The sequence below is a fragment of the Ursus arctos genome, unplaced genomic scaffold (genome assembly GCF_023065955.2).
Source record: "Ursus arctos isolate Adak ecotype North America unplaced genomic scaffold, UrsArc2.0 scaffold_2, whole genome shotgun sequence".
NCBI classification, from domain to species: domain Eukaryota; kingdom Metazoa; phylum Chordata; class Mammalia; order Carnivora; family Ursidae; genus Ursus; species Ursus arctos.
Genome location: NW_026622874.1, coordinates 78734310 through 78759388, shown reverse-complemented (window position 1 = coordinate 78759388; position 25079 = coordinate 78734310). Strand labels below are relative to the sequence as shown.

At 41.3% G+C, this 25079-nt stretch overlaps 1 protein-coding gene across 2 annotated transcripts in view; it reads right to left on the bottom strand.

Annotated features, from left to right (window-relative positions):
- IQCK (IQ motif containing K) overlaps positions 1–25079 on the bottom strand; it is a 117341-nt gene that overhangs the window by 76413 nt on the left and 15849 nt on the right. Inside the window, exons 5-6 of one of the 2 annotated variants that reach the window (XM_026520222.4) lie at positions 7514–7566; positions 7300–7377 (exon numbers count right to left, since the gene is read on the bottom strand). In XM_026520222.4, coding sequence (XP_026376007.3) covers positions 7300–7377; positions 7514–7566 — 131 coding nt within the window. The remainder of the gene's footprint in view (positions 1–7299; positions 7378–7513; positions 7567–25079) is intronic. The other variant, XM_048224687.2, reaches the window with a different exon arrangement.

Below are 25079 nucleotides of genomic sequence, written 5' to 3'. Positions count from 1 at the left end.
ATAGCCCATGAGCCAAATTTGGCCCATCACCTATTTGCATAAGTAAAATTGTACTGGAATCCAGCCATCCCTGTTTATTCACATACTGTCTATGACTGCTTTCATACTACAATGGTGGAGTTGAAGTAATTGTAACAGAGACCATATGTAGTGTGCAAGGCCTAAGAAATTTACCATGCTCTACAGAAAATTTATTAAAAGAAAAAATATTACTGGAGCCATGTTCTTAGGGCAAGCCCAAGGCTCTGATCTTGTTAACCCCCACCTTCTCATTGGTGCTGGGGAGAAGTGGGTTTGGCATCAGAAGAGGATGTGAAGGGAGAATGAGGCGGAGGTAAGGGAACTGTTCGTGAGTCATGCACATTCAGAGCCAGGTCTCAGAAAGGGTGACCAAGCCTTCCCCAGCACCATGAAGCTTCTCACTTGAGCCCACACCTGCTACTCTCTCCTTGCCCCAGAGCCATTTTCCTTCCATGCCATTTGAGTTTCTCAGCATGATCACATGAAAACTCAGTCTCCCCCTGTCTGTCACTCCAGCTACCTCCAGTGGAGAAGAACACCCCTCAGCCCTCCTGGTTGACTGCCAGTCAAGAGCTACCTCCTTGGCCACGGCACATCCATCATTCAATCAAGTGGTCATGAGGAGCTTTGAAAAATCTCATTGTTTCTTTTCCTTTTAATTTTTTGTTATGGAAAATTTCAAAGATATAAAAAAGTAGACAGAAAACAAAAATGAACCCACATCACCATCAGCCAACTTCAATTATACTGTTCTGCATGTCAGTTATTCAATGTCATTCCCCTCCAACCCTGTCCACAGACATCATATCATTTCATATTTCATTCATAAATATTTTAGCATGTTTCTCTAAAAGGTAATAACTTTCTAAAATCATAACTATGAAATGATTATCATACCTTAAATAAAAGAATAATAATTCTTTACATGATCAACTATTTATTAAGCATTCAAATTTCCAATTGCCTCATAATTTTTCTTTCTTTGAATCATGATCCAAATAAGATCTACCTATTGAAATTTCAAAAACCATATGGATCCCTACCATCCCCATTTTAGTATCTCCAAGTTTGGTACATTTCTTACTTTCAAGGTAGTGTTTCTCTCTCTTTCTGAAAATTGGTTGTTATATCATTAACAGAATTTTAAAAATCTGGTAGTTTTTGAGAAAAACCTAAGAGATTATTCTTAGAAAAGTTAACCATGTTTTCCCTTTATTTAAGATCCCCTAGGCAAGTCTAGACCTTTCACTATATTAGCTTTACTAGTCTTCAACCCTGATTTTACCCAACCATCTGTTTTCTCCACCCACTTTCCAGGGTTGCTGGTGATAATCACATACGCAGGCTGTTTATATGCACCACAAATTCAGGCCATCAGCTGGGCCATCCCTATTTATCCCTAGTTGATTCCCTATCAATTTCACAATGGCAGCTGCTGCACCCCCACCTTCCCTCCCCCACAGGCCTCCAGAACCTGCCTGGGCCTCCCTCTCAGCAGATGCCTCCACATCTACATGAACAACCAGAATGACAAGATCCACCATGAATTTGCTCAACTTTTCCCCTTCCACCTCAAATTTCCTTTCACTTGTAGCTCTGGTCTCAGAGGAAGACATACATCTTCTTATATCTAATATATATGTATACATGTGTAGAGAAGTCTCTGAAAAGAAGTTCACTAAAATGTCAACCATGGTTAGATCTCGGAGGTAGGCTCTTAGGTGATTTGTACCTTTTTCTTTTTGCTTTTGTTTGCTTTTACTTTTTTCTCTAAGCATGTATCATTTTTGCAAAACCCATAATACCATTTCAAAATGTCAGTGATCCCCAAGAAAATGTAGGTGATCCCTATGAGTGAGGGACTTTCAATTTTCCCATATTCTCCATTACCCTTTGAGGTAGGCAGAATAATGGTGCCTAAACATGTCTACGTCATAATTCCTAGAACCTTATGTTACCTTACAATGGCAAAAAGGACTTTGCAGATGTGGTTAAATGAAAGACCATGAGATGGGGAGAATATTCTGAATTCTCTGGGTGAGCCAATGTAATCATAGGAGTCCTTCACAGTTGAAGAGAGAGGAAAAAGAAAGTCAGAGAAATATGACTAAGGACACAGGATCAGAGATAGGCGACGTTGCTGGCTTTGAAGATGGAGGAAGTCACCACCAGCCAATCGGGAAGCCTCCAGAAGCTGCAAAAGGCAAGGAAATGGGTTCTCCCTTCGAGCTTCCGGAAAGAATGCAGCCCTGCCTACATCTTGATTTTAGCCCAGGGAGATCCGTGTCGGGCTTCTGACCTCTACAACTGTAAAATAATAACTTTGTCAAAGTCACCAAGTTTGTGGTAATTTGTTACAACAGCAACTGAAAAGTAATATACTCCTACTCCTTCCCTGCCGGTCTTTCAAATCAACATAAAATCTAAGCGGAAACAATGACTTGCTTTGCATACAACTAGTAGACAAGCCACGGTCACCACTGCCATCCACGTGACTTAGAGTAAGTGCCTCCTTCACTGAATCTCTGGAACCAATTCTGGGGTACTCCAAACTTTAGCTGTGGTCCACCTCAACTTGATCTGTACATCTGACATGGGAACCTTGATTCCAAAATCAACATTTCTCTCCAGACTCCACTTCTGAGCTTCAGGCCAATGTTCCTAATATGGATGTCCTAGAGGCACCTCAATCTCAATGTGCCTGAGATAGAAATTCTCCTCTTTACCCCGAGCCTGCTTTTCCGTCTAGGTCTCTTTGCTTCTATCATGGGCTTCCCATTTGCCCAGCAAATCTCATCTTTTCAGGCACCTCTTCTCCACCACCAAGCTCATTCTGTGCCATCCATTTACTCTACCTAAATCCCAGGTACTTTCTTTTCCATTCCTGTTGTCCCAGTTCAAGACCCGAGGGCTGTAACCAGGCTTTCCCCATCTCACATATCCCCTGCATTCTTGGGAGTTATCTTGCCAAAACAGCCTGCTCACATTACACCTCTGCTCCAAATCTTTTAATATGTGCTCTCGCTTATGGAATAATGCCCAAACTTCATTGATTTTACTGAAAACTAAAATCCACACCTAACTCCCTCCCAGCCTTATCTCCTATCCCAACCCTGTGTCTTGGCATGCTCTATGAGCCGGCTATGCTGGTTTCCTGTGCCTGGACCAAGTCCTGCCTTCTCCCACCTTTCTGTCTTTGGCCTTGAGTACCCTTTTCTGCTATATCTCTCTTCCTAAGTCCACAGTGTCCTTTGATGGCAACTGTAGCCACTAGTAAGCCACATGATATTACAGGCTGGCCCTGTCCGCAATTTCATTTGTAGGTGCATCATTTCGCTGCGTCTTCCTAATTTTACTAACTAAACATTTTACTAAGGAGGATATGGAGGCTTACGGAGCTACCTGCTGTGGTGCTTTTAAAATATGTCGTGGTTTGATACTCCTCCCTTCAAAAGGTGGAGCCTAGTCACACTCCGTTTGAGACTCCCTTAGAGACTCACTTCTAATTAACAGAATGTGGTCGAAGTGCAAGTGTTTGGCTTCCCAGATGGGGTCACAAAAGGCCCTGCAGCTTCCCTCTTGGTCTCGAGTCTCTCATCCTGACAGAGGCGTCACCACATCGTACGGACACTCAGCAGGCCATGGAAAAGCCCATGCGGAGAAAAACTGAGGCCTTCAGCCACCACCATGTGGGGAAGCCAACTTGAAAGTGGCTCCTCCGGCTCAGTCACACCTTCAGAAGACTGCAGACCCGGCAGCGTCTTGCCCGTAGCCAATGAGAGACCTTGAACCAGAGCCACCCAGCTGAGCTGCACCTGAATTCCTGATCCACGGAAACTGTGAGATAATACGTATTTATTGTTTCAAGCCCCTAAACGTTGGGTAATTTGTTACATGGTAATAGAAGCTAAAACACCCAGGGTCATGCGACTAGTAAGCGATAGAAGAGATCTGAATGCTGGTTTGTCTGTCCCCAGAGCTCATGCTCTTAACCCCAACCCAAAGCTGCCTGAAGTGCTAGTTTATATTTTGCTTCCTTTAAATAACATTGACAGAGTCTTCCCTCAAAATTCAAACTTCCTCCAATCTGTACCTTTAAGCCCTATTCAAAATGCCCGTTTATTGTACCCCCAACAATCACCATATTTGCCTAAGACCTACCTCACTTTCTTTGCAACTTCCCAGCTCCTTTCAGCTTTAGCACCTACATCTTAGTGCTGTCACTAAGATTAAATGAGATAATGCGTGTAAAAGTACTTAGCAGAGGGATGACAAAATTATACTATTTATTACCTCAAGTATGCTATTTATTACTAGTATAATATAATTATGCTATTTATTTAGACACAGCACTTCTGCTATAGGGATGAGGTCTCAGCTCTGGCTGTTTATTAGAATCACCCAGGAAGCTATTTAAAACAACAACAACAACAACAACAACAACAACAACAACAACCAAAAACAATAATGCCTATGCTATACTCTGAATTAATAGGTCTCATTTACTAGGTCTTCATGAAGCCAGGCAACAAAAGCTCCCCAGACGACTTTACAGTTCAGCCAGGCTAGAAACCCACTGGATTAGGTCAGAGGTTCTCAACCAGGGGCTACTCTGTTGTCTCCTTGCCCCGCTCAACCCCTCATCCCCCTGACATTTGCTAGTGTCTGCAGATATTCTTGATGGTGATGGCTTTAGGGAGGTGCTATTGGCATCTGGTGGGTGGAGGCCAGAGAATCTGCTGAACATTCCACAAAGCACAGCCCGCCCTACATCAGAGAATGATCTGGTGCTAAATGTCGATAGTGCTGAGGTTCAAAAAACCTGGATTAGATATTGTTTCCCAGCTCCTACCCTCATTCCTACTTGTCTCTCTGACTCACCTGGTCAAAAATATCTTTGAGAAGGATACAGCACCTGAGGCCTTGCCTCTCAAAACCGAATCTGGGCACCAACCAGCTTGGCCACTGCCCCAAGTGGGCTGGCTCCAGGCCCATCGGGAGGGTCTCTGAATGGTCTTGTGCGTCCCCATTTCCCTTCAGTGCTTTAACCTGTATTACAACACTCACTACAGGAACTATAGTCGGCTGGAAACACGTCTCTCTTACCCCCAGAGCTATAGCCATATTTGATTCATCTCGATTTATTCCACAACACCAGGCTCTGTGCATTGCACATGGTAGGTGTTCAATAAATACTTATTACATCAAATTAGATTAATGTAATTTAAAGTTTTAACATGCTTCTTGGCATCTCTTTGGAAGGTTATGGAAATAGAGTACAAATGCCAGTTAAGGCGAGAGCTCTTGCATTTCTGTTCTTGTGGAGTTAAAGTGAAATGATCGCTTTGGCTACTTCTCAGTGTATTTATATGAGCTGGCGGCAAAAGTTAGCAACCATTTTAAATTAAGATCTTTGTATAATAAAAGATTGGGGATTTGAGAGGACTCTTTAGAGAAGTTTTCATATCTTTAAGATTCTTTTTCATTGGTTATTAGATGTGGGAAAATGTTTCATTTTTAAGGCAAAGCAACAACTTGGAGAATGATACTGAAAAAAACCTTGTCTTAGAAAAACGTGCAAATCTTCCACTTATTAATCATTTATACTCAGTACATTATGGCCCTTCCATAGTGGGCAAATTAGGCACAGGTTTAGAAGCTAAATAAAAAACCAAGGTTTTCCAATATCATTCTCCTTTCAATGTGTAACTAGTCTCAGATTTTTTAAAAATTGGTAATGGGACGCCTGGCTGGCTCAGTTGGTAAAGCATGGAACTCTGGATTTCGGGGTTACGAGTTCAAGCCCTGTGTTAGGTGTGGAGATTACTTAAATTAAAAAAAATATTCTTAAAAAAAAACTGGTAATACCTGGGGTACAATTAATTCTCAAAATTAAGAAAGTCAGTCAAGAGTCTATTCAACCTGGCATTCTCAAGAACGGCAATTTAAGCAAAAAAAAATGTGACATTTGAGGGGTAATGATCTAATTTAAGGTGTTTTGTTCAGTTTAATATAGGGGTTTGCAAGCCTCACTTAATTTTCTAATGCCTCAGTTTCCTGACATTGTTCTTGCAAAGGGCTGGCATGAAAACATTTCAAAGCAACAGGTTAAATATATATCATTTTCTCTAAATTGAGATATTTTCTTTCACCTATGGCTTAAAATAGTGGACCACTGCTTAAATGTCATCTTTCAAGTGAGATCTTTCCTGACCACCCTATGCAAAATTAAGCCCTCTCAACACTCTGTATTCCCCCCCTGCTTTATTTTTCCCTATAGCATTTAATTATTTGTTTATTGTCTGTCATCCCCCACTAGGATATAAATTCTATTAAGGCAAGGATTTGGGGCTACTTTGTTCACTGCTTTACCTCCAGAACCTAGAATGATGTTTGGCATATCACAGTACTCAAAAAATATTTATTGTATGAATGAGTGAATTATGTAAATCTAGAAATGAAACATAACACCATCAAAAGCATGAATTAGATGTAACTGAATCAATAGGGCTAGATCTCAAAAGTGTGAATTTGAATCAAATAAAAGCAAGTTGCAGAATAATGCATAAATTTCCTCATCAGCAAAATAGGGCTGGTAATAGCATTGTTATCAGGATCAAGTTAGCTCATTAGTGTTAAATGCCGAGAACAATGACACAAGCATTCACTAAATATTATTTGCCATCATCATCATAACATTGATGAAAAATCACTCACAGCAAATAGTCTACTAATTTTTTAAGATATAATCTAATTTTACATAAACAACCAATTTTAAGAGTTCTGGAAGGATGCATTAGAGACTAAACTGATTACTTTCATGAGGAGAGAACTCACATTAGAACGATGGTCAAAGACAGTTTTAACTTTATCTGTCATGTTCTAATTTTAAATGCAGAATTGATGCATACAATGAAAAATTAATATTTAGAAAAGTTTAGTCATACTTCTTGAGACATAATAACCCTGAGAGGGGGCGGGGAGGGAGGGAGGAAGGAAGGGAGAGAAAGGAGGGAGGGAGAGAGAATGGAGAGGTGAATTACTTAGGATAAGAATTTTAAAAAATTTTCGACTTTATTTCTGAAGTGCTTTTTGAATAATCACCACATGGATAGGATGTTCTTAGCCTAGACTGAAAATAACCAGAGACAAGAGCCACAAATATAACTGACCTGGAGTCCCGGGTGGATTACATGAGTTAGTTGGATTGGAGAAAACAATCATTAACACAATCTTAAAGTAAGAATAAATTATTTGAGGCCTTATGTTGGTACTTACTGATGCTTCAGCCACTGCTCCACAAATGGAATGGAGAAAAATTCTGTGAAATCTTCCCCTATCCTCTTTGGATTTTGACTGGTAACGATGCCATATGTTTGATTGACAAGAAAACAATAAGCAAAAGTTCAAGTCAATTGTTGCTATTCTGCTTGCAAATTAACACTATGGAATCCTTAGGGTCCCTGAATATTCAAAGACAGGCAAAACTTACTTGTATAACCACTCGGTCAGAAAATCACAGGCAATGAATTTGGTTCTTTTTCTCTACAGAGAAAAGAGAGAAGAGAGAATTAAATTATACTCTTTGTCCACATGTCTGAGGAGGACAAAGGAAGAGAGGTTAATTGATTTTTTGTGTTAGGTGAAATATGCATGAGTCTTTTATGAGGTTTATAAGTATATCAACAAACAGTAACTTGGGGTGATGTGAAGACTTCTAAAGATGTTTCTCTAGTCGTCTTTGGACAAGCATATTTTCTGACAGCAGGGACTAATAAAAGTGCACATAGTAGGAGGCTACTACATGCTTTTGGAATTGTCACAGAAGGATTTTATTTAAATCTAGACCTTGAGGAGTGCCTGGGTGGTTAGGCTGGTTAAGCATTTGACTCTTGATTTTGGCTCAGGTCATGATCTCAGGGTTGTGGGATTGAGCCCTGCATTGGGCTCCTCACTCAGTGCGGAATCGGCTTGTGCCTCTACCTCCCCCTCTGACGCTCCCCCTACTCTCGCTCTCTCTCTAAAATACACAAATAAACAAAATCTTTTTAAAAAAATCTAGACCTTGATTCTGAATAACTGTATTTATTGCTTTCCCCCAGTCCACTCAAATCCTCAGAATAGCTCTACGTCAGGTCTGGCTACCATCTTCTGATGTGGAAGCCAAGCATGCAGGTGCCATTGGCAGTGTCACTGACCCGGCCAGTTGTCCACCCAATAGCCACTCTCCACTTCATCCTTATAAACAGAAACCTGGTTGACAAGCAGCCCCCAGGGGGAAAAAAACTGTATTTTCTGGCCTCCCACGTAGCAAGGGATAGCCATGACACAGTTCTGCCCTATGAGATAGAAATGAACAGGTCCTTCGGACTTCTGCAAAAGTTCTGCTTTCTTAATTTCTGCTACCTCTTCTTCCTTGAAGTTTCCTTCTACTTCTTTCAGCCTGGAACACAGACATGTGTCTGGAAGTGGAGTAGCACCTTTCAACGATAAGGCTAAAAGCCACATGCTAAGGGTGGTAGAGCAGGGGGTTAGAAAGAGCCTGGGCTATTGATGACTTCCTTAAGCCTCTGTAACAGCTTGGGCCTGACCTACTCTGACCATCTTGATATGTAAGGGGAAATAAAGGTCATTTGGTTTTTCAACCAAATTTTCATTACATGCCAGTGAATGTAATCCCTAAGAGATAGATAGATCGCCAGTAAACCACAAGGGAAAGAACATCCTAGAGCACTGGGGGAGAAGGCATGCTAAGAAGGTAATGGGATGGACCACCAGGTACCTTGTCTCCTGGATCCACTGAAAGACCCTGTAACCCAAACAGAACCACTCAACTCCTTTAAGAGAACTGTTAAGGAAACTGGGAGATAGAGGTTTGCAACCTCTCCTTTTAAGATAACAGGAGCTAGGAACAAGTACATCTAGAGGTGTTGGTTGCCATGTGAAAAGATCCTTCCCAAGAATGTAGACAACAGAGAATCTCCTGGAAATTCTCTCTTTTCCCCTGCAGGTCTACCCTTCTCTGCCCTGCTCTGTGCCTCAGGAGGCCGATTTTATGGTTCACTTCAACCAGGCTCCCTTACTCACTAGGTAGGTCCAGCTAATGAGAGGTACCAGCAGGAGATCTGAGACAGGGAGGAGAGAAAGGCAAGGTGCTATGGATTGAACTGTGTCCTCCCTGACCCAAATTCATATGTTGAAGTCCTAACTTCCAGTACTTCAGAATGTGACTGTATTTGGAAATAGGATCACTACAAATACAACTAGTTAAGCCCAGCCATCCCTGAAGGACACAGTAATTCCAAAGAAAATGAATAAATTTTGGGTTCTATTAGCAAGGAAGAAGGGAGAGCCTGATGGCTAGACCACCAATGGCAGATTCCTAATGACACTGTACTAGACCCTGGATCCAGCTATACCTGAAGCCCAAATCCTCTGGCTTATGTCCTCAGGTACATGAGCCTATATATATATATATATATATATATATATATATATATATATATATATATACATATATATATATATATATATACATTTTTTTTTATTAAGCCAAGTTTGCATTGGGTTGTTTATTGCTTGCAACAGGAAGAGTTGTAACTCCTACTCCTTTCTTCTCTAATTCACCCCCATTTGTCCTTCGAGATGCCTCCAGAAAGCTTTTCTGAGCATTCTCACCCTCTAGTCTAGAGTAGACTCCCCACCTCCCCCAGTTCCCTGTGTGCCCCTCTGTCATAACATCTCAGACACAACCATAATGCCATAATGTAACTGCTGGCCCACATGTCTATCTACCCCACTGAACTATAAACTTTCTGAGGACCGGGCATATGTCTCTTTTCTTTCTATTCTCAGTGCTTAATTGAGTGCCTTGCATGGAGTAGGTGATCAGTGGGTGGTGAGTAAATGAACAAATGAATTCACCATTTAACTCTCAAACAGCAAAGCAAGAAAGAACTCATTTACAAGAACTCTGACATTTAAAAATAGGAATTGTTGATATAATTCTGGACCATTTCTCTTCATTTTCTTCTCATAATATTTATTATGAAAATTTTCCTATTTTTTCCCCCTTCATCTCAAAATAGCCAACTCAGCTTTATAATCTTAGATAAGGTTGCAAAAGATTGTTGTGAAACTGATTCTCACCAAAAAGTAAAGCACTGCTTAAGATTTTTTACTGAAAGCTTTACTATAGCTGTTAGTAAATAAAATACGGTGGTGCCTGAGTTACTGGAGATTGTTTTCGGTCTTTTACCTTCTTGCTGATAGCCTTTTATTAAAAAACTGAAATACTCCTAGCCAGGGTAATAAAAATTAAATGTACTAGCCCACGGAATGGGGTTTTCTAAGCCTGCCTTGCAAGAGTAGGGTACCCCTTCAAAAAGCCATCTTCAACCAAAATAAGAAAATACTTGTACAACAATGCAAATATGTATCTAGCATGAATTGCGATATAATAATTTAAACAATTCAGCAATTGTAAGACGGCAGTGTCTCTCTCTCCTGTCCTACAAAAGATGTATTGTTCCCTTGGCATTTACTGCACCGTTTGGTGGTAAAGATTCTTTCTACCAAGGGAATGCAGCTTGACTTACTCTATTAAATAGACTTTTAAAATAGCCAAATGGTCTGATGTATGAAGGTCATGCAGACAGATTTAATCACTTTTGATGCAAAGAAATAAAATGGAAGAAATTGTGTTTTCCTTCTGTTCTGGGCAAGTGTGGACGTGCCGTGCATACTCAGACACATGGAACAGTGGGGATATTGTTCAGCTGTTGTTTAGTTTAAAAATTATCTGCCGGGGAGCTGAAAGAGAGAAGGGAAAGCAAATGAAAAGTTGTGGTGAGTGAAGAGATAAGAGAGGAAGTAATTGAGAGAAAAATTAAGGAGTGAGATTAAGAAAGTGTGGGCACCCAGAGTTTACGTAATGCGGACAAATACACTGAGTTCACGATTTTTTAAAGGGTGAGTAAGTGCAAGTTTGGGCAAGCAGAGGAAACAGTTAAGACAACCTCAAACAAGGTTAAAAAGCAAATTTTAAAAATCCAGAATTAAAAGGAAAAAGACTAAATGTCAAGGGAAAAGGCATCATCACGTCATCATGAGTTGGCAGCTTACTTTAAAATGCATCCAAAAAACAAGGCAGATGGATAGAGGCATGGACTGATGGATTGGTGGACAGACATGCAACCAAGCAAATAAAGCAAAATGTAATTGCAGAGTCGCGGTGGTAAATATGTGGGTGTTCCTTCTGAAGTTCTTTCAATTGTTCTATATGCTAGAGAAATTTTGTACTAAAGTTCAGGGAGGGGTTGGGGGAGAACATCATCATAAAAGACTGAAACCCTAAAGGGAGAAAAGGCAGAAACGGGAGTTCAATCCGGACGGTGTTTTGTCCCAGTGGTCATGTTGGGTATGCGTATAGGAGGCAGACTGGAGGTGCAGAGACTGAGGAGAGAAACTTCTAGCATTGGAAAGGCACTGAATCTGCATCAGGTAATGAATGTAATTCCACCCCAGAAAGGTCAAAAGCACATGCTGTGAGGTTAGTGAATTGAAGTGTAGCTTGCTACGGCATTGTGTTCATTAAGACTCTTTGGGTTTGCAAGGGATAGAAATATGCTCAGGTTACCTTGGTTACTGGGGTTTTTTTGCAAATCAGTTTAGGATAGATTTTTCTGCAACAAACAAGCCCTGAATCTGAGAAGCTTATATCATCCATGGTTTATTTCTCACTCATGTTACATGAACATTTTAATCAATTATGGCTCTCTGCTCCACGTTGTCTGCTCTGGGACTCAGGCTGACGGAGCAGCCTCTCTCTGAAAGATCACTAGTTATCACGGCAAGTGAAAAGACTATGGTGAACCATGCTTTGACTCTTAGAGCGTGTGTTTGGAAATGACATATGTCACGTCCATACATTGCTTTGACCTAAGCAGTCACATGGTCTCTGTGTTAGGGAGAGCCCACAAACATTTGTGAACACTAATATATTCTATCTGGCACAGGGGGGTACTGTAAAGATAGAAGGAGCAGAAGGAAAATGGGAATTCCTCTGACTGGGGGCAGGTCTCAGGGAGAAGTGACCAGTGTCCACAGCTGTTTAGGGCACAAGTCTGGCTAACTATAGTCACCTCATCCATCAGTAGCTTTGTGGCTCAGCAACATTTCTGGTGCTTGATCTACATGGGACTCAGCCCTTTGGCATCGCTACTCCCCAGAAGGAAGAATCTGGTTGGGTTGGAAGATGCTACTCAGGATAGCCCATCCCTGTTGGGCAGAGCAATTGTATCAGATCATTTCATAGCCACTCGGCATCCTGGAGTGGCTGCCCACAGGGTGTGACACTTATTCCTGGCTCTATCACTTGCAGCCAGGGTAATGGGGACGTGGACAAAGCAGGGACAGAGGTTTGAAGTTAAGGCTGTGGGTATGGCATGCACTTAGAATATCACAGCCTCCTTTCCCACATTGCTGTTCTCCACAGTAAATTTCCACATGCCGGAGACCCCCCAGACATGACAAAAGTGATAAATAACTCATGCTAGAAATGAGTACATACTTGGACTATACCCAGAGGCCAAAATACTTATCACAGCAAACTTCAAACAGAAGTCCAATTTTTCCCCAATGCATTAGAATTTCATTAGAGAAAAAGAATACTTTTCGAAAGAACTTAAAAGTATGTACTCATAACACAAAGTATTGACCAAGACTTCTGGCATGGACCACGTGGTCATTTCTAAAAGTGTTCTTAATTAAAAGGAGTAATGTTAAAATAATTCTACCACACCTTTCCTGTGAGAATCTATTTTTTTCCACTTCCTAGAAAACTTCTTCAAACAAAAGCTGATGGTATTTCTAATTCCCTTATTAGTCAAGGCCAGGAAATAGTTTCTTCCTTCACTGACCAAAGTCCTTGCACTTTTTAAAAAATATTTGGGTGTTTTACTCAAAAACTAAAAAAACTACAATAAATGACCATTAGGTGGCAAGGACTCTAAGAAGAAATAGAAGATTCTGTTTTACTGAATTATTCATAGTGGCAAATTTTAGTGTCATGAGATCACCAAATGACTTATCAGGAGTTAGAAATAGTTTCCTGATACTAACTTTTGTTTACAATACTCTTCATTGTAATGGAATGTGATGAGCAACCAAAGCAAAAGGGAAAATTTTATGCTACGTGGGATAGGACAGGAAAAGAGGTGGAAAGTCTTATCACCTCTATCCAGACTCTGCATTTAATCCATATTTAAAGCTGAGATAAGCTTTATTTTCAGGCATCATTTTACTCATGCAAAAAACTCCTGATTTCTTTCCAAATTACAGAACGTGCCCTGTTCCAGTTTGGCCCTGTTCAGTAAACACTTACTGAGGACCTACTATGTGCCAAGCCTGTGCTGAACACTAGAGATAAAGAAATGAGTAAGCCATGGCCCCACTGTAGTTATTAATTCAAAGTCCAGCAGCCAATCCCCGGCTAGGTAGTAGCTGTGATGAGTAAAGAGGATTAACCCCCTTCTCCAGCTCCAGGTGTGAACCCCGATAAGGCAGTCCAGATAATCCCACCCCACCTGCCACCAAGACCTAAACCAATCTAGTCCACATTTATCCTGGCTCAAGGGATTCACTGAATGAAGAATGGGTGCACGATCAATTTCAGACTGATCAGGTATGAGAGGAGATGTGCTGGGGCTTCTGGGAAATCATTTCCTTTGCTTTTCTAAATGAGCTTGACTATTCTCTCCTGGTTGCTGTAGTAGGTGGGAGCAAAGCCTAGGCCAGGGGCAGTAGCTGTTTCGCCACTCTGAGAGAAACCAGCCTGAGGATAAAACCAACTCTGCAAGAGGCCAACCAGAGATGCAGAAGAGAACCAAGTCCTCGATTACATTACTGAGCTCCTGAATCAAACCAATCCTGAAATCTTCCTTCTCTACCTCAGAACTGTCTAGTTTCCTGAACCAATGACTCCCCTCCATTATTTAAGCCAGTTTTCTGCTATTTGCAGCATAATGAGTCCTAACCAAGGTAGCTGCCCAGTACCCCTTCTGCCTTCTTTTGGTAACTGCACTCTGAGTTTCTTTTGGGGATCTACCCTTCCCCAATTCTAAAGCTATGTGCATTGGGTTAGGGATCCTTCCTTTTGTCCAACAGCCCACTGCCCACTAAATTCCCCTAGTTACAAGGATTGACTCCAAAGTAGGTAACTGACCTGAGTCAGTTCAATTAGAAACTCTGGAAGAGACTTTCTCTTTCTCGGGTACACTTGAGCCTATGAGACATAGGCTGGTGTCATGGGTGGGGACTGTTTGAGGGTAAAGCCAAGCCAGAGGAACAAAATCAAGAGATGGAGAGGGAACCAAGTCATGAAGGTATCATCTGGGTCCTCAGATCAAGCTGTGGAAGATCTCCCCATGGGAGAACATGTACATAAACAAACAAAAAATCTTTTTCACTAAAGTGAGTTTGAATGGGGTTTTCTGTCATTTTGAGGGATTGACCCTCAGAGTTAACTAGCAGATATGGGACTGGTTATTCTGCATACTTAACACATCCAGCTAAAACAAACTCTCTGGACTTCATACTACTTTTTACTGCTAACAGTATCAACCTTTTATCAAAAACTGCTTATAGCAAAAATTATTAACCTTACTGAGCGCCCAAAATATTTTCAGAGATGCACTGGAAAGAATTCCCAAGTGAAGTTTACAACATAGCCACTAAACCAGCTCTGTTCAATATATCAGTCCAATTAAGTTCTCATTCAGTTCTGATCTCCCATGTTCCAATTAAGCCAATCCAAAGGCATGGCTCGATGTCAGGGGATCACCAAGAATATCGAGCCAACTGTAATGTCTAATCTTTATGATGATATTTATGTGCCTCAAACTTAATTTGCTCCAGTGGAATACAGCCCAATTCATGACAGAACAAGAATGGTATTGTGGCCTTTTAATCAAACTTCAGTCTTAAGAAAAATGCTGAAGTTCTATGTTAACAATTGCACAGTTGATTTCCTGCCTTAAGACCTCTTCGCCCTTCCAAATCACATAGACTGTGGGCAGCCCAGGGGTCCCAGGAAAGGCAGCTATAACTATAAATAGAAGACCAGGAAGGTCAATGTCAACAAAGATTCAACAAGGAACTAGAAAGTCTTCATGAAAACTCTACCCCTACAAAAACTCCTGTCTCAGGATCAAAATTATTTGCAACCTAGCTTCACAGACATGCCTCCAAGAGATCAAGGGGTCTGGAGCACTCTCTTCAAGGTCTGCCCTCTGCTCAGAGAAGATGGAAAAAATGGTCAAGGCCTGTGCAAAAGGAAGCTTCTGGCAGAGGCTCTGATGATCCATCTCACTATTTCTGCCTGAAACAGGATTTATTCTTTTTTTTTTTTTCACCGTCAGCCTGGACCCCTGTTGTCTCCCTCTGTTTTCTCCCTTGCTACCAGCTGCCTCTCTTCCTGAATCCCTCTTTTAAGCACAATCCTGAATGATAACGGTTACCCCTTACTGAACACTCACCCTGTGCTAAGTGCCACACACACAACTTCTTACTCAATCTTCTCAAAAGCCCTGGTGAGGTGGGTACTATGATTATCACCTTCCCCACTTAACAGATAAGAAAACTGAGACTCATGGTTTAAGGAATCTTCCCAGGGGCCCAGAGCTAGCAAAGGTTGGAGGGGGAGACTCAAGCCCACCTGGGTGACTCCAGCACCCCTACCCTACCCTTCATCACTGTATTCTGTCAGAGCCCTCCACATATCTGAGTCTAATCTCCCACCAGTCTCTAACTTCCCACAGGGCCTGTCTCAACCCACCTCTTCCTTACCTACTGCCCTCAGGTTTAGTTTTCCATTCCAGGACGAAGGGACCTTTCTCCAATTTAATTTTGTTCTTATGTTATTGCTACTTTTCACTGTAGCTGTGCCAGTCACTGAGCTAAACACTTTAAATGTGTTATCTTATTTAATTCTGATAAACTCTCTTACTACTACTAACAATTACCATTATTATTGCTTCCATTTTATGGAGGAGGAAACTGAGGCTTAGGAAGATTAAAATTAAAAGGTCCCAATGCTAGCAATGTCCAAAGTCACTTATCTAGAAAGAGGTAGAACTGGGCCCTAAATACAGGTGAGCATAGCTCCAAACTCTATGCTTATTCATGAAGCTTCCCTTCCTACCTTCCACAGAAGAGCAGCAGCTAACCACAAAAATTTGTGTAGTTCCAGGTGTTCAGAATGGGGGTTGGCAAACTTTTTCTTAAAGGGCCAGGTGTAAATATTAGACTTGTATCACAACTACTTTACTTGGCTCTAGTGAAAAAGTACAAAAGTGCGCTTTTAGTGCAAAAGTGGCCATAGACAATCTGTGAAGGAGTGGGTGGGGCTGTGTTCTAATAAAACTTCATTTATAAAAACAGGCAGCTGGCTGCATAAGCCGTGTTTGCAGACCTCTGCTTTAGAACATTATCAATCACTGATAGATGATCTTCCGTGCGGAAGTACAGAAAAATCCATAGTACTTGATTCCGGACACAGAAATGTGATTTTCGAGAAAGCTGTTTCACCTATTTCCTGGATAACCCTTTTATTATTCTAAGGGATTAAGAGTTTAAACATCTGTTGGATCTGTTATTAGTTTATGACTTGGGTTTTCTGGTTCCTCAAAAGTAGCAGGAGAAATTGCAGCTCTCTCAACAACCAAGAGCATCAATGACTTATTTTAAGGCAGGTTCTTTTAAAAAAGAATCAACTGAGCCTTATTCTCATCATTTTTTTTTTAATGGCTTCCAATCCTTTAGACATTAACTCTCAAGAGAAGTTTGGGATACTTGCAGTCTTCCTTTCTTTTTTTGGTCACTGTGGCTGTGATTCTAGTAGCTTCTTCAGCCTTGGAGGGCTCTTCATAGTGCATTCTCAGATTCTGAGCTCACCATATTATTTTCAAGAGTTATGTTTAGATTTTTACAAATATATATTATGTTTAAAAGGCACTAGTATTTTTAGAACAATGAGGAAAGTCCACCCTTGGCCATCTGTAATACCCAGATATTAGTAACAAGCATGCCACCTTCCATTTATTCAAGCAACAACTGGTCACCCTGTAGGGTTCCTGGGGAGTAATATTGCTGTTGCAGATTCAATATTTCCCAGGCATCGTGTTAATCGTGTTCACAATAGTTAATGTGTATTGAGTGTTTTCTCTGTGTCAGGCACTCTTAAATTTTACTTAACTCGTTTATCCTCACAACAGCTACACATCATCGTCATCATCATCACCATTATCATCATAATCACTATTATTCCCATTTTACAGATTAGGAAACAGGGACACAGAAAGGTTAAATACCTTGCCCAAAGTCCCTTACTCATAGATGGAAGGGTATGAATTTGAACCTGGTTGGATTCTGGAGCTTGCTCTTTCACATGTTACCTTATTTAACCCTCTCAATAATCCCACATGTGCTTTACAAATGAGGAGAGGAGAGAGTTGCAGACAAGTAACTTCCCTGAAGCACTAGGCTAGAGCCAGAAGTCAAACCTGCCACCTGCTGTCAGATCCATACTATTTCTAATACAGCGTATGAAGTAAATTACAAAAAGGGCCATCATTGGGGCGCCTGGGTGGCTCAGTCGTTAAGTGTCTGCCTTTGGCTCAGGTCATGATCCCAGAGTCCTGGGATCGAGCCCCGCATCGGGCTCCCTGCTCCGCTGGGAGCCTGCCTCTTCCTCTCCCACTCCCCATGCTTGTGTTCTCTCTCTCGCTGGCTGTCTCTCTCTCCATCAAATAAATAAAATCTTAAAAAAAAAAAAAAGAGGGGGCCATCATTCTTTACCCCTCCCTGGATCTACAACCTTTGTGATGTAGCTTTATAGTTCTTCCCATCAAGAGGTGAAGTCTATTTCCTTACTCTTTGAATCTGAGCTGGTCCTGTGACTTGCTTTGGCCAATATAATGCCATGGAAGTAGCAATGTGCCAGTTCCAAGCCTCAGGCTCAAGAGGCCTTGAGAACTTCTCCTCGAATCCATACACTCCTGCCCAACTACCATGTGAACAATCCAGGGTTCATCTGATGGAAGCTGAGAGACCAAGTCGAACAGAGATGATGCATTCCAGCTAAGGATATCCTAGACCAGCCAGTACCCAGCCTGCCTGGTAGTTACCCAAAGACACATGAACAAGCACAGCCAAGGCCAGAACAACGTTCCAGCTGAGCCCAACCCAAATTGCTGCCTTGAAGGAGAGGGAACTAAATAAATCGTTGTTTTAAGTCACTAACTTTTGAGGCACTTTGTTACATAGCAAAAGTTAACTGATGCCATGTATAATAAGTGAAATGCAATTTATGGCCAAATGGTAACGTTCTCCCTATTCAGCAGCCAGTCAAGACTGCTACCACAGCCACCGGGCACAAAGCCATGCCCCTGAAAGCCAGAGGACAAAGCTTCAGAGCAGAAAAGGAAAATCCTGTCGCAAAGCCACTGCCCTTTATTTTGTTAGACAACTATGGGGTCACCCTCAGGTCAGAGCCTGTTGACTTTCTTTTTAAAGCCTTGTCTTTTGAGGATGACTTTGATTTTTAGAAACAAAAGCAACTCCTAGCCAAGTTTGGGAATGAAGTGATCAATGCTGCCATTGTTAAAAAGAAGAAAGAAAAGAAGCATGACTATAAAGTTATAATAAGATTTTCTTGCATGGTTTACAAACTGGATCTGACAGCAATTCCAAGAGCCTCAAAGGGAAGTATTTTCAACACTAACAGTCTTACTGACATACAGCTGTCCCCCCTTATCCACAGGGGGTGAGTTCCAAGACCCCAGTGGATGCCTGAAGCTGTGGATAGTACTGAACTCTGTATGTACTATGTTTTTCCTATATGCACATACCCTGGATAAATTTAATTTATAAATTAGGCACAGTAAGACAAAAACAATTATAGCAATATGCTGAAATAAAAGTCATGTGAATGTGATCTCTCTCTCTCTCTGAATATCTCATTGTCCTGTACTCACCCTTCTTCCTCTAGTGATGATGTGAGATGATAAAATGTCTGCGTTACAAGATGAAATGAGGTGAATGAGGTAGTAGTGTTAGGCTACTACTGACCTTCTGATGGCCATTAGAAGGAGCATCACCTGCTTCTGGAACACACGTGACCACAGGTCACCGAAACCTCAGCTTAGGGGGCACCGCTACAGTAAGACTGAGTGCCTGGCTCGGAAGCCAGACTCCTGGGCTCAAACCCTGGCTCTTCTTCTTAGTGGTCTTGTGAATGGGGATACTTCCTGAGCCTCCATTTCCTCATCCACAAAATGGGGACAATAAAACCACCCATTCCAATGGTTGCTGTGATGATTAAATAAGATCGCAATGTGAAATAATGCCTGGCATATAGGAAATACTCTATAATGATTGCCATCGATCACCACTGATTAATCACTTAGAAGGTAACTGGTAATGGTAGATGATTAAGAAATAGCCCTTAACTTGGAGCCATATTTCATATTTAGGTATTAACTTCCAAAATGTGAAATTGGGATCTGCTGTCTGGACCCACTTCAATGCTATAATAGTCAATCAAACTTAACAAAGTCAGGTAAAAACCCAGCTTCCTCTACTCAGAATCTACCCAAGAGAAATGAAAAAACATGTCCATGTAATACTTACATGCAAATGTTCATAGCAGCATTATTCATAATAGCCAAAAAGGGGAAACAACCCAAAACAAAATGTGGTATATCCATACCATTGAATATTATTCAGCAATAAAGATGAAGTACTGATCTATGTTACAACGTAGATGAACCTCGCAAACACTGTACTATGTGAAATTAGCCCGATGCAAAAGACCATATATTATGTGATTCTAGTTATAAGAAATGTCCAGAAAAGATAAATCTATGGAGATAAAAAGTAGGTTGGCTGTTGCCTGGGGGTAGGGGTGGAAATGAAGAGTGACCAGAAATAGTCACTAGAGATTTTGGGGGGTTTATAAAATTAAATTGTGGTGATGGCCGCACAACTCTGCAAATTTGCTCCAGTTAAAATGAATGGATTTTTTAAAAATCACTTCTTTTAATTGTGGTTAAAATATACATAATATTTACCATCCTAACAATTTTTTAGTGTATAGTTCAGATGTGTTAAACACATTCACATTGTTACATAACCCAACTCCAGAATTCCTCTCATCTTGCAAAACTGAAACGCTACCCATTAAACAACTTCCTATTCCCTCCTCCCCACTGCCCCTGGCAACCATATGCCTCTTTCTGTCTCCGCGAATTTGACCACTCTAGGTACCTCATGTAAATGGAATCACATATAAATCATACGTTGTAGTTCAACTGATATTGTTTTTTTTGTGACTGGCTTATTATGTACCTTATGTCCACAAGTATGTTCATGTGGTAGCACATGACAAGAAGAGTTCCTTCCTTTTAAAGGCTGAATAATATTCCATTGCATGGATATACCACATTTTGTTTATCCATTCATCCATGATGGACACTTGGGTAAAACAAATTGACTTTATGGTATCTAAATTACAGTTCAATAAAGCTGGGTTTTTTTTTTTAGATTTTATATATTTATTTGAGAGAGTGAGAGAGCAGAGAGTGGGAGAGCACAGACGGTGGTGGAGGGGCAGAGGGAGAAGGAGAAGCAGGCTCACCGCCAAGCAGGGATCCCAACTCGGGGCTCGATCCCAGGACCCTGGGGTCATGAACTGAGCTGAAGGCAGACATTTAATGGACTGAGCCATCCAGGTGCCCCGATAAAGCTGGTTTTCTTTTAAAGTTTTATTTATACATCTTCCTGTTGATGGACTTCAATGGTCATTTCCATTTCTTTGTATTTCAACCAGCGTTGCATTTAATGTTCTTCTTCAGAGGTTCTTGTTACAAAGACTGAGAGTTTTTGCAGCCATAGTACAGACTTAAAAGGGAAATTTTTAGGTCACAGAGTGTATTTTCAATTTTACTAGATTTTGCTAAATTTTTCTCCAGGAGGGTGGTACCAATTATGTAGTAGAACATGACAGTTCCAGGGCGCCTGGGTGGTTCAGTCGATTAAGCGGCTGCCTTCGGCTCAGGTCATGATTTCAGGGTTCTGGGATCAAGCTCCACATTAGGCTTCCTGCTCAGCATATAGTATGCTTCTCCCCCTCCCTCTGTACTCTCTCTCTCTTAAGTAAATAAATAAAATCTTAAAAAAAAAAAGGGGGGGGGCGCCTGGGTGGCACAGCGGTTAAGCGTCTGCCTTTGGCTCAGGGCGTGATCCCGGCGTTATAGGATCGAGCCCCACATCAGGCTCCTCCGCTATGAGCCTGCTTCTTCCTCTCCCACTCCCCCTGCTTGTGTTCCCTCTCTCGCTGGCTGTCTCTATCTCTGTCGAATAAATAAACAAAACCTTTAAAAAAAAAAAAAAAAAAGAACAGGACAGTTCATCTCCACAGCGTCCTCCATTGCTCATATTACCAAACTTTTACATGTTTGCTGATCTGTGGCACTGAGTATCTTTTGGTTTGGCTTTCTGGGTCTCCCCTTTTGTGAACTTCCTGATCATATCCTTTATCTGTTTTTCTACTTCATTGTTCTGCTGTGTTGTTCTCTTTTTATCTTACTGATACATAGGAATTCTTTGTAGTCTGAATACTAACTTGTTATATATATTGTAAGTATGTAGGACAGGTTAGTGGATAAAGGTCAAGTCAACTAAAGGCAGAGATCAATAGGAGCTGGAAAGTGCCTGGAGCAGAAAATTAACAGGATTTGGGGGCCTGAGATCAGGGCCCCTGTGGTAGTCATTGTTGTCATCCTGCATGTGCTTATAATAGGGCCTAAGAATAAGAATTATAGCAACCTATTTATTGAGCACGTGCTATAAGCCAGGTGCAGTGCTAAGCAATTACCCACATGATCTAGCCTGATGCTCAGAAAGAGCCGGTGAGGTAGATATTATTGTCCCTCTTCCACGTATGAGAAAACAGGGGCTCAGTGACATGAAGTTATTCATGTAAGTAGCTCAGCTGAGATTTTAACCCAGCTCTACCTGATTTTAACATCTTGCTCTTAAAAGTGTTTAAAATGTATTCTGTTTGGCATGCTGTATTTTATCTTTTTAAAAATTAGTTGTCACTAGTTAAAAGTTAGGACAATTCATGGTAAAATCCGGATTGGGGGCTTTTATCAAAAAGTCAGGAGATATGGTCCCACTGATCCCATGTTCCAGCATGGTGACCATCAGTAGGAAATGAGGAGCATAGCAGCTGCCCCTGTAATGCATAAGCTTGCTTGATGGCCACAGTCCCCACTACTGCCTGGTGTCCCCTTGTTATTCCAGGCCTCTTTCAGCACCCACCTGGCCCTGCAGTCCTTTGAATGTTTTCCTCTTAAGATAAACAGTGTTGAGACACCTGGGCGGCTCAGTTGGTTGAGTGTCCAACTCCTGGTTTCCATTCAGTTCATGATTTCATGGGTCATGGGATGGAGCCCCACACCGGGGTCCGTGCTCAGTGGGGAGTCTGCCTGAAGATTCTCTCCCTCTGCCCCTTCCCCTACTCATGCACGTGCTCTCTCTCTCTCTCCCCCCCAAATTAAATAAATAACTCTCAAAAAAAAAAAAAAAAGACAAAACAGGATTGATACACAGGATGTGGCTCAATAATGGCCCCTCAAAAATGTCTGCATCCTAGCCCCCAGCTCCTGTGGAAATGTTACCTTACATGGCAAAAGAACCTTGTAAATGTGATTTTAATCCTGAAATGGAGAGGTCATCCAGGTGGGCCCAATGTAATCACAGGGGTGGCAAAAGAAGGAGATGTGATGATGGAAGCAAGGGTCCAAGGGGTCCAAGTGACACTGTTGTTGGCTGTGAAGACAGAAGATGGCCTCAAGGTAAGGAATGAAGGTGGCCTCCAGAAGGTACAGTCCTGCAGACCCATTTTAGACTTCCGAACCAGAGTTATTCTATGCCCTGCAATGGGCAGGATAGTCCTACACAAAAAGAAACTATTCTGCATCCTAAATATTTTCAAATATCCCACTGGATATTTACTAGATTAAAAAACTGGTTTATAATTATCTGAGCCTAGAACCTAACTTCATTTACCATACAAATGCAGGCAGGGTTTGTTTTTTTTTTTTTTGTAATTTTGGTATATATTGATTTTTCCAGGAAAGCAACTACCATGTATACCAAGAGAAAACTGCACTTTGTTTTATTCAGAATCTAAGAGTTTCTCACCATTTCAGAAAAATCCTGTCACCATGGGCAACATCACTTACAGTATGTGAGTGACTGATGCATCATGTGTGATTCAGTCTGCATATTCGTGGTGATTCTACATATATGTGCAAACAAGTAACAGCTCATATCTTCTAGTGTAGTTTTCTCTGAGCTTTAAAAAAATTAACTATTACTTATGCTGTGAATGGTTTTCATTTTATTTCTCTTTTATGGTATAGCCCATTATATAAACAGCCACTATATATATTTGAAATTACTACACAGATAGATGCGATACATTATGATGCTAACGGGCACCTAATTAATCATGCCCTGCAGGTCCATGCCCCTTTGGGATGTGACCTTGCCACTTCTTCTAGAGGGAGTCTATATCTCACCTATGAGCTGCTTTGTGAATTGCTTTGACCAATGGAATGTGGTGGAAGGGATGCTGTTGGAGTTGCAGAGCCTTGGCTTAACACTTCTGCCTTTGCCCTCTTGGAATCTGCCCTGAAACCAGCAGGCTGCAAAGGAGCGGGGCTGGTCTACAAGAGGATGAGAGGCATGTGGAGGAGAACTAAAGTGCCTAGCCGACACCAGCACCCAGGCCCCAACCAGCCCTGCCCAGTCACCTGCTGCAAGCAGTCACCTGAGTGAGTCGAGGTGAGACCAAGAGAACAGTCAGCCCGTAGAAATAATAAATCATTGTTTTAAGCCGTGAAGTTTCCAGGTCATTTATGACACAACACAGCAATTAGGTAACTGATAAATAGGTAATAAATATTATCTAAGCATTTCCTTTCAGGACATGAAGAGGGCTCTATAAAATGTGACAAGGGGAATTTTGGGCCCAATAGGGTAGAGAACCACTGCACCGCTCCGATGAGTTCCCACTGCTCCTAAAATAAAACTCACACTCTCTACTGGCCTAGATGATGTGGCTGCTACAGAGCGACCTTGCCCACTCCACCTCCCATCTCACTCACTTGCTCTGCTCCCTCCATACTGGCTTCCTTTCTGTCCCTGGAATAGGTGACTGAATTTGGCAGTACTGGGTCATTAGGAAAACTTAAGAGGAGTTGTACCAGAGGATTTCAGTGCCAAAGTGCCACAAGTTAAAGACAGAACAAATTGTAAAAAGGTGGAGCTGAGTGATTTACTCAGTGTGTCAGTGAAAATGAAAAAGAAAGAAAATCACCTAGATGGGGGAGCAAAGTCAAATATATGGGTTTAAAAATGTTATTTATTTATAACTTCTATTTTTTATAATTACAAAAGTAATTCACACTTACTTTCAAATAGTCACAAAATTGTCAAAAATTACCAAAATACTTTGGAGCAAAGGCCTCCAAATTTTCATCTCTCCCCAGCTTATATGTGACTTTACGCTTATTGGCTAACAGATTTAGATAGTATCATCTACATTCATTTACCTTTGGTTTGGTCTATGTACCGCATACGGCAGTAGACACACAGGAAATGACTGTACAGTATCTACTGTCAATTCACAGATGTACTTCCACCAACTATTTGTACAAAGTAATCATTTCCCATTCTTTACCTGTCACAGAGTATGTTTGTTTAACACAATATAAAATATTGCTAGCACCCAGCTAATTTCACAGCAAAACTAAAAAGTCCATTGACTTTCTTTATAGATGGTCACTTTGGTGCCTTACAGATGTCACCTACATCTCTGTGACCTTTCTTTTTTTTTTTTTTAAAGATTTTATTTATTCATTTTAGAGAGAGAGAGAGAGCACATGTGCACACATGAGTGGTGGACTGGGGCAGAGGGCGAGGGAGAA